Source organism: Callionymus lyra, chromosome 9 (genome assembly GCF_982586985.1).
Source record: "Callionymus lyra chromosome 9, fCalLyr1.hap1.1, whole genome shotgun sequence".
NCBI lineage: Eukaryota > Metazoa > Chordata > Actinopteri > Syngnathiformes > Callionymidae > Callionymus > Callionymus lyra.
Genome location: NC_141826.1, coordinates 17,560,121 through 17,573,718, shown reverse-complemented (window position 1 = coordinate 17,573,718; position 13,598 = coordinate 17,560,121). Strand labels below are relative to the sequence as shown.

The following is a 13,598-nucleotide window of genomic DNA, read 5'->3' as shown; positions in this document are numbered from 1 at the left end:
TTTTAAAACGGTATAGAAACATTTACAGTCAAATAAACTGTTTATAACAGAGACTCTTATTAGCACCTGTAAATAAAAATAAAACAAAGAAGGTTCATAAATATTGAGGTAGGCAATTATATAGTTTATTCACCAATTTATTTTCTTTTTCTAATTTGCACTTCATGTTTTGAACCTCTGAATAAGATAAGATATTCAAATCAGTTTCTTTACATTCACACTTAATATAATCAGACAATCTTCGGATGTTTTTTCGGATCAAACTTGTTACATTTGAGTGTTTTCTTTTTTGCCCTAAAGGATGGATATATATTTTTTTTTAACTTGCTAGACTATATGAAATATGATCTTTTCTCATTCATTTGAACCCAGAACAGTCAAGAAATGGCAAATAAAGGTTTCAAATAATTTAATAAATAAAATATCCAGGGGGTTAGGTGCATGTAAATATCTGACAAACATGAGTCGGCCTCTACAAGAACCACTACGAAGTGAAATAACAAGCACAGAGAGTTTTTCGCATCATACTAAGGCATACAGTTTCTCGTTAGTGTTTCGACCTCAGAAAAGGAAACTCAAATGGCACTAAAGTAAAGGCGTTGGCATGCATGGTGTTCGGCCATGAGGGTGAAAGAAATGTCATGCTTGAAAATGTCAAAAGTTGAAAGGATTGAAGACTGAAATGTACGATAAGAGAAGATTGTTTGAGCTAAACCTGCTTAAACACAAAACATTTTAGACGTAAGTCTGTTTTAAATGTGTTAATCCACTTTTATTTATGATTTTTCTATTTCTATTGATTATAGTGTAACAGTCTGTGGAGAACTCTAGGTCCAAACTGAGTCAGAATGAGCAATTAACTTATCTTTATGGGAAAACGAAGCAGATGGTGCAGAGATAAGGGTTAAAGGTCATTGACGGACTTGATTAGAGTAGATTCAACCTCACTCGTTTGATTATAAAACAGCTCAAGTGTGGCTTGAACATGAATAAACTCTCCAAGATCAGCAATGTAAAGAGATATAATTGAAAAAAAATGATTGTTTACTTTGAATTTTTTCTCTTCATCTTCTTAAGAGTTGCTATGGCGACCACTGGAAATGTCACTTCTTCTGCATCCAATATGTCTCTGAACGAATCAGCCTGAGTTGAAAAGTAGAGTTCCTGCCCTAAAACTGGGGTGCCCCACACTTTTTTTCGGTTCCGCGAGCTACCTTTAAAATGACCAAGTGCAAAAGATCTACCTTCATCAGATTTGCTCGACTTAAGTTCAGTTTGAAAGAACCGATGATGTTCCTGTGACTCTTGTATTGAAGATTTGAAATGATCGTTCGTTATATTATAAAAACAAACTTTTAATACTTTCTCATTTTTTTTTGAATTGCGTGAAATGCCTGTCGGGAATTCTTGATCCATGTTAACTTTGCCGTGCGTACGCTGGAGGAGGGAGGAGCTCAGATTGGCTGCTTTGCATGTCAATCAAATCGTCAACCAATCAGTGCAATAACCATTTGATTGACACGCACAGCAGCCAATCTGAGCTCTTTTCCTCCATCATAATTTATCACACATGTCACATGAGCTACTGGGCACCCCTGCCCTAAAATGTGTGTTACACCTACAATCCTGTAGTCAAATCCATAAACCAGGGAAAGATAATGCGACTTAAGAACATTCCTCATTGACCTCTTTTGTGTTTACGGCGGATATTTTTAACATTTAACACTCAAATATTGACTTTTTCTTTCAAATATCTCAGGACGTTTAATCTAGTGGATTCAGATTTTATCACGTGATGCTGAAATGATGACCCCTCCCCGGGTTAGTAGACGTACAAACGTTGAAATGTTGGAAGAAATCTCCCACGAAAACCACTAACACAATATCTCGGTCCTATGACAGGTGCTCCCTTAACAACGGCGTCTCCACGTCGCCCTCGGCTGTACAGTGCGTTCACAGACATCTTATAAATAACCAGCGATGACATGACTGACTTTGTTCCAAACATCGGCGTCAAGAGCGACGGAGTCGTCACTGGAGGAGGGACTCGATCACAGCATCAGGCTTCGCTGATCTTTTCCTGTGACGACAACATTTTAATAGGATTGTGAAATAATAAAAATAAAGATAAAATGAGGGTTTTTACCTTCGGCCAGTCTTCGGTCGGCCACTTTTGCCACTTTTGGAAGACCTGGGCCTTTCTAGCTTCATCAGCGACTGTCGCATGCTCTCCTCGGTGTAGGCCAGGTATACGTGGGACAGATCCACCTCGAACGGCTAGAGGAGGAGAAACAAAACCACCACATAGGCTCACACTTCCAAACTTTAACTCTGAATACGTGAGCCCGGAATCAAGGAAACTCACGTCTTTTTCCTTCTTGTCCGGCGCCGGCGTCTGCTTCCTCATGTTGTTGCCGGTGTAGGCCACACATTTCTGAAGGGGAAACATCACCCAGATCACTTCAAACATGGGAAACCGATGGAATAGAACTTAAGAAACTCAATGAGAAGTTAGTTTACCAACTGCCATTCCCCGATGTCTTCATTCCAGTGCACATAATTGTCGATCATGTCCTGCAATGCAGCAGAAGTGAAGGTTTTTAACCAGCAACTGGAAACAATCCCCCACATTGATGATCATTTTCTTAATGACGCATTAACAAGTGGCCCAAAAAACTGCAGAACAACGTTTCAACGATCCCTCGTTTATTGCGGGATTATGGTTTTTATTTTTTAAATTCACAACTTTTATTTTAGCTTGCAAACCATTGACATCCCTGTCAACAACTCCCTCAGTAACGGTGACCCGAACAGCTCTCTAAATGCTTTGCCGCCCAGCCAACCCGATCACAGCCGTCGATGACTTTTGACATGGCAACATAATCGTAGGATTCAAATACAGTATCCACCGTCTCTAAATAGAGCAGTGTGTAGAAAGGCATCATGGGAGTTCACCGTTTTGTTGGCACCATAAGTAAGGTGGATGTGATATCAGGGCCACCAAATAATTTCTCATTTCTGTGTTGATGTTTATCAAGAGACTTTGCCCAAAAACTGTAAAATAAACAACTAAGAAATTACCTCTTAATTTAAAATGATTCGTCTTTAATTTTTTTAATCTACTCACTGACATTTCTATGCCCGACGTACGAATAAATATCACTCCACCTGCTTCAACCATGATGTAACACTAATAGACTAAGGGACTCATTCATTCCTCGTGCTATTACGATGTTTAATTCTGAGTTTGGAGGCAGGAGTGGAGTGAAAAGATGATTTTATTCCGTGTAAATTTTAGTACCTTTTTATTTGATCTATGTTCTTCATCTTTAGATCTAGATTGTGTCATCTTGCACTTTATTTTTATTGTTCGTGTTTCATGAATCTATCTATCTAGTGCCGTGTGCTGGAAAAACAATTTCCCGAAGGAGACCCCCTAGAGGGATCCATAAAGTTTATCCATCCATCCAAATAGGCGAGAAGTGAGACCTGATATTCTTTTGGGATGAAGTTGTCGATGATGAGCATCTGCAGCCTCAGATCTCTGCTCAGCTGTCGGATGTTCTCCAGAAGACCCTCGATCTCTCTGTGGTGCTCCTGCTGCAGATCAGCCATCTGAACAACAACCAATCATCCGTGAGACCCAGTTGATATTGAGGGTAACAGTAGTCAAAATGAACAACAAGAGTAATTCTCAGACACGGACAAGGTTTCAACTGTAGCTCGTTCTCACCTCGGATTTGGCCGCCATCAGCATGTTCCAAACCTTCTTCAGCTTCTTGGTCTTTCCTTGAGCTTCCTCCTGAAGGCTGGTGTACTTCTCTTCAATATCCAGTCGCTCTTGCTGTTAAAATGTTCAGCAGAATGCATTTTACTTTTGTGAAGAAACCGGTTTGAGTGTTGTAACTTATTTTCACTTACATTAGTTGATTTTTTCTTGATTAGTAACATTGTTGATTCTTAGCATTGATTAAAACCTGATTATTTGACATTATTGGTATTTTAGTTAAAACAGACGAAAAGGAATGAAATGTGTGATAATAATTGTGTTAGAAACCGGATGTTTTTTGACAGATAAAGACAGGATATAGTTTTCTGCGAAGCTGATTATGATCTAAATGTTTTTTACAGTAAATTAAATGGAAAGGAAGTGACTGAACCTCTTTATCATTATTTTTTTCTTATAAAAAGAAACTTTATTTTCCTCAAGTGACGCGCCTGCAAGCTTATTTTTAACGTAGTTTTTTCCACAAAGAGTGCTGTGGAATTGCTATTATTTTTTTAAATAATTGAATGAAAAATCTGAATATTTTCTAAATAAATAACATATATTTTTCACACATAGATTTAGACATTCTTATTCCAATAATTAAAATATTAAATATCTAAAATGAATGTTTTTAAATGTGTAGTCTTTTAAATTCAATATAAAGACGTCGGCGTAATGGTGCCAACATGATTGGCTAAAGGTTCGATCAAGTAGCTCGGTAATCTTTTGTAATGTCTGATGGCAACATTATACTATTATCTCAATAAAAAATTAAAAAGGCTATGAATTAAAAAATATTGAATTTAGAAAATGTTCATCAAAAAAATCATCTTTCAATGTTTAAATCATTGAATTCAATTATTAAAACAAAAACAATTAAATGCTCAACAATAATGTTATTTCCAAGGCCCAAAAAAACTAATGTTTTTGTGGTATCCCTTGTGTTATATCAGGGTCAAGGTGACCCGAAGGCCTGAAAAAACAAATGTGTTTATGGTATCCCTTGTGTTGTCTCTGTGTGGTCAAGGTGAACAACCTCCCTGGCTTCCAGAAATGCATATGCATTGGTGGAGGTTTTTCACCTTGACCCACAGACAACACAAGGGATACCACAAACACATTTGTCCTTCGGGTCACTTTAACCTTGAGATAACGCAAGGGTTAAATAAACGCCGTGATGTTGCGTCAAACTCTCACCTCTTTCTCCTCGAGCTCTCTGCGGAGCTGCTCCGCTCTCCGGCGCCGCTCTTCCAACTCACTGTTGGACTCCTGCAGGAGCTTCTCCTGCTCCTCGGCCTTCGCCAGGAGGTCCACTCCGCCCACGATCACCTTCTTCTCCAGGGCCGACAACTTATCCAGCAGCAGGTGATGCTCTTGTCTGGGAGGACGGATGAAGACCAGCAGAGATGAGTGATCGTTGCTTACAAACGTTCACACACACAGACGTGTCCTCACTGAGCTTTAAGAAGATCCTTCTCTCTTTTTTCCAGCTCGGCTCTCGCCTTGTTCCTCTCTTCTTCCTCCATGTCCAGCTTTGCCTCCAAGGCCTTTCTCTCCTCTTCAATCTTCGCCTGCATTTCCACCATCTTGTCGGGAGAAACCTTCTTTTTCCCTTCGAGGAGACAATTACAGTTGAAGCACAATCACTGAAAATGTACTTTACTTCTTAAGTATGGAAGTATATCAGTGTCTCTCAGAATATTGAATGGTTGAATTACACATTTGTTTACATTGAAATGTTGTTTCTGTAGCATTTCATTATTTTCTGGAATAGTTAGATATGAATTGACAGGTTTTAATTTGTTCTTGATTTTTTGTATAGTTGTTCCAAATAGAATATTTTCAAAATTAATGATTTAATTGATATACAATTTGTTTAATTAAAAAATATATATTTGATAAATTAAATATTTTTATATATATATATATGTAGCCTTTAGCTATTATACCAACATTTTTTAGACAAAAAAAAAGGCTAAGAATGAAATTAAAATATTCAACCTTTTAATCTACAAATTATTAAATTAAATTGTTTGAAAAATATTTAAATGCATAAAAAACGGTAGAAATTCAGAAACAAGTTTCCAAATTTGATATTAAATTCAATAGTGTGATGGCACTGAAACACTTCCATAGAGAACGACCTGAAAATAAAAACCATGAACTGATAAAAATTAATATTTTTAAGGATAGTTAGTAATTTCAGGGGTTTGGATTTATTAGCCTGTTAGTGAAGCGTCTGTCAATCATCGGGGTTAAGACAGGTTTGTTCGGGAACAATAACAATTATTAAAACATATGGTAGCGCTCGGCATGATTCATGGGTCTTTGTAGGGGGTCAGTCGGACCATGCAGATTCTCAGACCAACCTCTTTCCTCTTTAGTAATAGTTGGAAACACAATTGCATCAAGGAAAGAGAGGAAGGGGGGGAGGGGAGAGAAAAAGAGACAGAAGTAACTTATCACAGGAAACCCTGATATGACGTATATAACTTCCTACACACAGCCAGCGGAAGTTTCAGCTCATTGAAATTCAATTTACGTCATAATAATAATACAAATTATCATATTTATCAGAGCTTCTTGCTTTTATTTTCTTAAATTTAGCTGACATGAAGTTAAGGACTCATTTAGTTGGAGTTTTAGCTTCAAATGTCATACCAAAAGCAAAAATCATTTTCCAGTTAATGATGATCTATAAAAGACTGTTAGGTACAAACATTAAACACTATTTTCTACCTTGACACGAAGTGTTATATGTGTCCAAACGTGATTACAATCAAACATTAAACAAGCTAGAATTTAATAAAGACTAATACATGTTTGAGACAATGACACTTATAAATAAGACTGAAAAACCAGTTCAAATGGGTGGAATATGTGTTTGGCTTTAATGTTTGATAGAAGATTATACCACAGAGTGTTTTATTTTATTAACCCTTGTGTTATCTCAGGGTCACGGTGACCCGAAGGCCCAAATACAAATCGTTTTATAACTTGTGTTGCTTTAGGGTCAAGGTGAACAACCTGAACCACTGTATATGTATGTATGGAAACCTTGAGTCAGAGGCAACACACATAATAAGCAATAGAAAAACAGAACCAAGCGCCATAATCTTTACAGTATCTTTTTTTTAACAAATTTGTAATCCTCAATTTATGTTGTTGGTGAACCTGAAAGAATCATTAAAGAAAAACTTTCGTAACCAATGTATTTCAACCAAAATATTTTTTAAATTAGGGTCGATAAATGAAAAAATTATTTTAAATATTTTCTTCATTGCCAAAAAAACAGAATTATCCAATGATCATGTTGGACTTCAGAATATTCCTGCAGGGATACTACAAACACATTTGTTTTCAGTGGCCTCTTGAACCTGAGATAACACAAGGGAAAGAGAAACGTTGAAACCTATAAATGATGAAATGTCATGGTTTCTTAAATGTGGGGAAACTACCAAAAAACATGCGTCACGACTCACAGGTTCACTCACCGATTCTCATCACTCAAGGTGTGAAGCAGGAAAAAGTATTTTCTACCAACGCAGTCATGTTTACAAAAACTTGAATGTGTGACAGGTGACACTTGTTCACAATGGCCATCAACTGATTTCAGCATCAACCAGATTATTTGGAATCTACAGTGGCCCCTCGTTTATTGCAGGGCGTTGACGAAAAGGTAGTGACCACTTAATTTTGTAGACGTTTAATTTAACTACATTTGTTTCAAAATATTGATTTAAACTTGCCTAAACTAAACATTGCAATTGTGGCCCCTCTCAGTACGGATGACTTGAACACCTCTCCTTATGCTTTGCCGCCCAGCCAACCAATCACAGCTGTCGATTACTCTTGACAAAGGAACAGACCTAAAATGTAAATGCAGTGTTGTAGCTATTGATTCGTTGCCATCCGTTATAAGACCAGTTCGTAGAAAAGCATCATGGGAGATGTTTTTTAAGTAAGGTAGGTGCGGTAATTGATTGATTGATTGATTGATTGATTGATTGATATACCTTTATACACCTATTAGGATATACAGTACACATTTAAAAAAAAAAAAAAAAATTATAATGAAAACAGTCATAAGATAATAATAAATAACTACCAAGCAATAATGAATATAATTAAATGAACAACAATAAAAATAATAATGATTTATAAAACATTATAGATAATTCTAAATATCTGACAACAATAAACCTTTATATTTTTTAAATATATCACCTTTTTGTTACAGTTTTAACGTTGACAAGTTGCTTTGCTGTCGCTGACTGCAGCTTTCTACAATGTTAATGAATATTCTTAATCATAAAACATCAGGACCACAAAGGGTGACCCCTGAGGGACTATTTTACATCCATGTTAAAATGTAACCCACCAATTGAATGACCGCGTTAATAGTTACATATTCACCTCGTCTTCTCCTCCGTCCTTCTCCCGCTTCCCCTCCCTCTTCGTCGCCGTCGTCCACTTCTTCTGATCCGCTGGCGTCGGAGCCTGAGATCTCCTCGCCTGCAACAGCGTTCAAGTTCAGATCTAGTCGTAAGGAAGTGTCACGGGAGTTTCTCTTCACCTTCCTCGAGCTTCTTCTTCAAGTCCTCGATCTCCTTCTGAAACTGCCGCAGTAAAGCGTCTTTGGGATCCTCGTTGATTCTGGCCTTGTTCTTGATGTTCTTAGCCCGGTTAGCGTAGCGCAACGTGCTGATGGTCTCATCGTAGTTGTAGTCAGCGGGTCCTATATTTGCACACTGAGATCCACACGGATTTTAAAATCACTCCAAAATATTATTTTAAAGCGCAAGTCGTCAGATTGCATCGAATATATTTCACCATCATCGTCTTGGAGTTGCCTCCGAGCGAATCCTGCAGCAGTCGCGTGAGTTTGGAATTCCTGTAGGGCACGTGTTTGCTCTTGCCGTCCACCAGGGCGGAGATGACGTTGCCCAGCGTGGACAGTGAGAGATTGATCTTCGTCGCCTCCTTCAAACGCTGACCGGTCGCTCCCGTTTTGCCCTGCCTCTCAGATCCCTGATGACGCAGAGGAGGGATCGTGTGAGAAGCGGCAACTTCGTAGCGTCAAAAGAGATTCAGGAAATTATGCGGGACGTACCGCCAGATCGACCAGATGTAGCTTTCCCATGCGGACATGTTGGTTCCCGTCCACACCCTTCTCGCTGCACTCGATGGTGATGGTGAAGATGGCGTGGGAACGGGAGCTGTGTTCGTTCATGTTTGTAGCTCCGACTGAACCTAAAATACAACCAAACAAAATGAAATTTAAAACATGTTTTCTTGCCAAAACCATTGGTTTAAACAAATACAGTGGTACTTCATATACATATACATATATATATCTATATATATCTATATAGATATATATAGATATATATAGTGCAGAACATTTAAATATATCGTCACAAACTTCAACAACATCTTTAACACTATCACAAAACCTAGTATGGTGCCAACAAAACAGTGAACACCCATTCTCACGGCATTCAGTGACGGTTGATTGGTAGCTACATTTATATTTTTGAACTCTACGTCTATTTCGCCGAGTCAAAAGTGATCGAAAGAAGTGATTGGTTGGCATTATTAGCACTGAAAAGGGATGATACTGCATGTTAAATTTTCAAGATCAAGTCGATTTTTGTAGTTAAATAAAACAAGTGAAAAATGTAATGGTTACTACTCGGTGAATTTCATTTAATTCTAGGGGTTTTCTCTGCTTTATGAAGATCTTAAAAGAACCTACGGTTTTTGTGGCCCAGGGTCATGATCTTGTCCATGTCATCAGCGTTGTTCACCACATAACCAGAGAGGTCTTTGATATACACGCCAACGTCAGGTCGCTCTTTTACCTGCAAACCAAAAATATTGTAAACTACGGTCACAATCTTAAACTGCTAATATAATGAAAATCAAAGCTGTTACCATGTACATTCTCATTTACTGTACAAGTGATTTTTGTTTACCTCTAGCCTCTGCATTTGGTCCTTGCCCAACAAGTCTCGTACTTCTTCATTGTAAATCTCCAAATACGAAACACGAACCAGAAACCTGTGAAAGTACAAGAGCAGTATCAGTTTAAGAGAAGTTAAATTCATGATTTTTTAAATACAATTTAAGACTTTTTACCATATTTTTGAATTTACCCCTCACTTTACGCATCAATCTGTAAATTATTATTTTTATATAAAAAATATCACCCAATATTTTGATATTTTTAACCAACATCAAATGTTAGTTATCACATATTCACAATTTTTTAAGACTGAAACTTTGATTTAAGACTTTTATTGCCAATTAAAGCACTGTTTTTTAGATTCATGAATTCAATGCTCTTTAAGAGTTTAAAGGTTCACAAGAACCCTGCAGGAATATTCTAAAATCCAACTGGATCATTGGATGATTTTGTTTTGTTCGTTTTTTGGCAATGATGACAATATTTTATATTCTTTTTCCATTTATCAACCCTAATTTAAAATGTTTTTGGTTGAAATTCTTTGGTTACAAAAGTTTTTCAAAATTTACATTTATTTAAATAATAAAAATTGTTAAGATTATGGTGCTTGGTTCTGTTTTCCTATTGCTTGTTATGTGCGTTGTCTTGATTTCATTCTTTAATTTTGGTACTGACATATTATAACGCTGGCAATAAAAGTTTATGATTTTGATTAAGATGATAACAAGTATCTCTAGTAGTCCAAGATAAAATAAGTTAAAGTATTCCTTTATTCGTCCCACAGCGTTGACATTTGTGTTTGGAAAAACATTTTAAAAAAATAGAGAGAAAAAGCGGAAAAAAAAACAAAAAAAAACAGGAGTTTAAAAACAAAACAATAATAATAAACAGAAGTATAATCTTGACCACTCAACTGGCTGGAATGGGTCTTGAACTTACCTAGTATCACCCTCCGCCTTAGCAATGTGTCCAAAAATATGAGCAAAGGAGTTTGGGATTATCCCTCTGAGTTCCGGCACAGCTCTGACCCCCTCCATGGTGAACGTCTTGCCTGTACCGGTCTGTCCATAAGCAAAAATGGTACCTAAAGACAAATCATTATTAAAGACAAAACATATTTGACATGAAACCCCACAAAATAAATAATCATCTATTTACCATTATATCCCTCTAACACAGAGTTAACGATGGGCCGCGCTGTCAGATTGTAAACGTCCAGTTGTTTGCTGTCGGGTCCGAAAACCGTGTCGAATGTAAAGGTTTTCGGAGGCTCCTGTTGCGAGTCCAGTTTGTTGACGGTGATCGTTCCCCGGATCTCGTCCACGCTGACGGCCTGTTTGTGGCTGACCTTCTCTTTCTGATTGAGGGGCCGACATCGCACCACCACCTTGACATTGTCACTCACTTCCTGTCTCTCTTGCTTGTTGCTCTGCAAAAAACAGGACGTCGTGGAGTCAGTTATGGAGAGCCAACAATAATCTTTCTGTTCAGCTCTGTTACAACCAACTGTTAAAGGCAAAATGACTTCCATAGAGTGCATGAAGTACTTTATAATGACAATAAAAAGGAAGTGGGTTTTTTTGTGCAGCGTGTATATTGTCTTCAAATTACAGACCATTGTATTCAGAGTAAATTAAATGAAACATCTTCAATCATCTTTGATTCATCTCTTACAATAATTAATTTCCGTCACCAGCCCAAAAACCTCAATAAGTAGAGCATTATACAACTTGTTTTTGACATTGTAATTGTATGTGGTTACAGTAGAGATCTAATTGTGTTGCGGCTGCAGTAGCAAACTTGCGGTCCAGGCTTTACTTAGTAACGGCGTGTATTCTGATTACACGACTTGTCTAACAACGATGTAATCACTTTTTATACTGCATTTTGCATCCTCAGATTGTTTTCATCACAACGGAAATGTCATATCTACACTTAAAAACACAGAACAGCTCTGCACAAACTCTTCTACAAAAAAAAGACTGAAGAAAATTAACTTTAAACAATAAAGTACGTTTTTCTTTATGTTCAGTGTTGAGGCTTTAGTTGTCATAACAACAAAGAATATTTCTAGGAATGAGCCAAATATTGAAGAATGTGCTACTTTTCTTTTTTGTTTTTGTTTGGAGTTTATTTATATTGGGTATAATTGACACCAGAGTGTTATTCTAAAAATGTAATACCACTGTTTTTCTAATATTTGTTAAATGAGAAGAGATTTGTTTATTGAATTCAATAAAAGTCGGAATGATTACAGACACTAGTATTATCTTGATCTTTGAAGTATGTACTGTTTTGGGTATTGTTTTGATTGTTAAAGCGCTTTGTGACCCTGGGTTCGAAAAGCGCTATATAAATAAATATTACTTACTTACTTACTTACTAATGTATTTTTGGGGCTTTGGCAATTAAATTTCCTCAAGGGCCAAATAATGAATTGTGACTGTTATATGGGGCCAACAAGCCAAAAATAAGGAACAAAGAAACATTTTTTTGGATGGGGAAAAAATAAAATAAATAAAAGAACATTCTTAAATAAATCTTAGTCTTAATTGAATCATATACATTAATTAATATAGATTTATTTTACAATTCATTTCATTAAAGATTTTGAACAAATAGAAGAGGAAATTGAATGTTTAATTTATACGATTATTCATCAAATATGAAAAAACAATACCACTAAAGAGGAAAAGGAAAAGAAAAAATAAGACTTTAAACAGAGATCTTAGGTAGCCATCAGAAATGGTCCATTTTTCATTATTATTTTGACCTCATGCGGGCCACATAGGCGGAGTCAAAGGGCAGAGTGTGGCCCCAGGTCCGCACTCTGCCCAGGTCTGAATTGGATGAATGAATATATTTTTTATAAACACAACTTTGTTCTCAAGGAGGACAGGTCAATAGTCTTTTTCAGGAGTTAGGAATACGTATTAAACTGAGTTAGAAGCGCGGGAAAATCACTGATCCCATAAAACCCTCACACATCATCACATATCTAACCTTTTTATTATCACATTCAAGTTTTGTTTTAAAGTGACATCATTTTTAAAAATGTGTCTTATTTTTTGCAGGTTCTGAATATGGTCACCATAAATAAATAAAAATCATATTATATTCAATTATGAAATTCTTAAACCCAGTAATCCTACATTTGTAGAAATTAAGATTCATTTGGTTCATTGCATCGCTTCATTTACTTCTTAAATGTTTGCACCTTTGCAAAAAATTAAATATTGTTTGCTTTTTATTGACCACAATGTCTTTTTCGTACATTAACTGAAATATATATTTTTCGTGTTCAACAAATCATCCTGGAGAGAATAGAAGAGCTTAACGAATTATTATGACAATCGTTTAAATAAGGAACATGGTTAAATATACAGTATATATAAAATAAAGACACCTTTTCAAATTAGCCATCGGTCGCTATGTTTGGTTGCTAGGCAGGGGCTACACAAATGTTAGCATTGACCGGCTAGCGACAAGAAAATGACAAATGTATTCGATCCCATTTGTCGAAACCGACTTCGTTAAAGCAAACACCCTCACGGGTGAATGATAAAAAAGTCAAACCCGAACCGTGAACGTCGCCATTTCATGTGAACGAGCGATATCGGCGAAGCTAACCTGGCTAGCCACATAGCATCACATCACTGGCAGAAGGGAGTAACCCTTTAAAAAAACAACACGTATAGAACAACTGGCAACTGTCAACTTACCGGCATCTTAAGGCTACTGCGAGAAGCGTAAAGGAAACAGGAGATAGTATCTGAGAGTTTTGTTCATTTGATTTTTTCCTTTTTGCTATTAAAGGATGTTTGTCTCCATATCGTCGCTAGCCCGTCTGACTGAGGATGG

At 36.7% G+C, this 13,598-nt stretch overlaps 1 protein-coding gene across 1 annotated transcript; it reads right to left on the bottom strand.

The window, feature by feature from the left end:
* Positions 1 to 394: 394 nt before the first annotated feature.
* kif3a (kinesin family member 3A) lies at positions 395 to 13,594 on the bottom strand. The gene is made up of 17 exons (XM_087798555.1): positions 13,460 to 13,594; positions 10,896 to 11,166; positions 10,677 to 10,821; positions 9,748 to 9,832; positions 9,528 to 9,633; positions 8,883 to 9,022; positions 8,603 to 8,800; positions 8,346 to 8,520; positions 8,186 to 8,284; positions 5,225 to 5,381; positions 4,967 to 5,147; positions 3,734 to 3,844; positions 3,490 to 3,615; positions 2,521 to 2,574; positions 2,366 to 2,434; positions 2,147 to 2,277; positions 395 to 2,080 (listed from the first exon to the last, which is right to left on the bottom strand). The coding sequence occupies exons 1-17, from the start codon at positions 13,463 to 13,465 to the stop codon at positions 2,032 to 2,034; spliced, it is 2,103 nt and encodes a 700-aa protein (XP_087654681.1). The 5' UTR covers positions 13,466 to 13,594; the 3' UTR covers positions 395 to 2,031.
* Between the last annotated feature and the right edge of the window lie 4 nt (positions 13,595 to 13,598).

Coding starts and splice junctions, on each gene's coding strand:
- kif3a (XM_087798555.1), bottom strand. Junction 5,382..8,185: donor AGGACGGAGGAGAAGACGAG/GTGAATATGTAA, acceptor GTCTCCTCGAAG/GGAAAAAGAAGGTTTCTCCC. Junction 5,148..5,224: donor AAGGATCTTCTTAAAGCTCA/GTGAGGACACGT, acceptor CCGTCCTCCCAG/ACAAGAGCATCACCTGCTGC.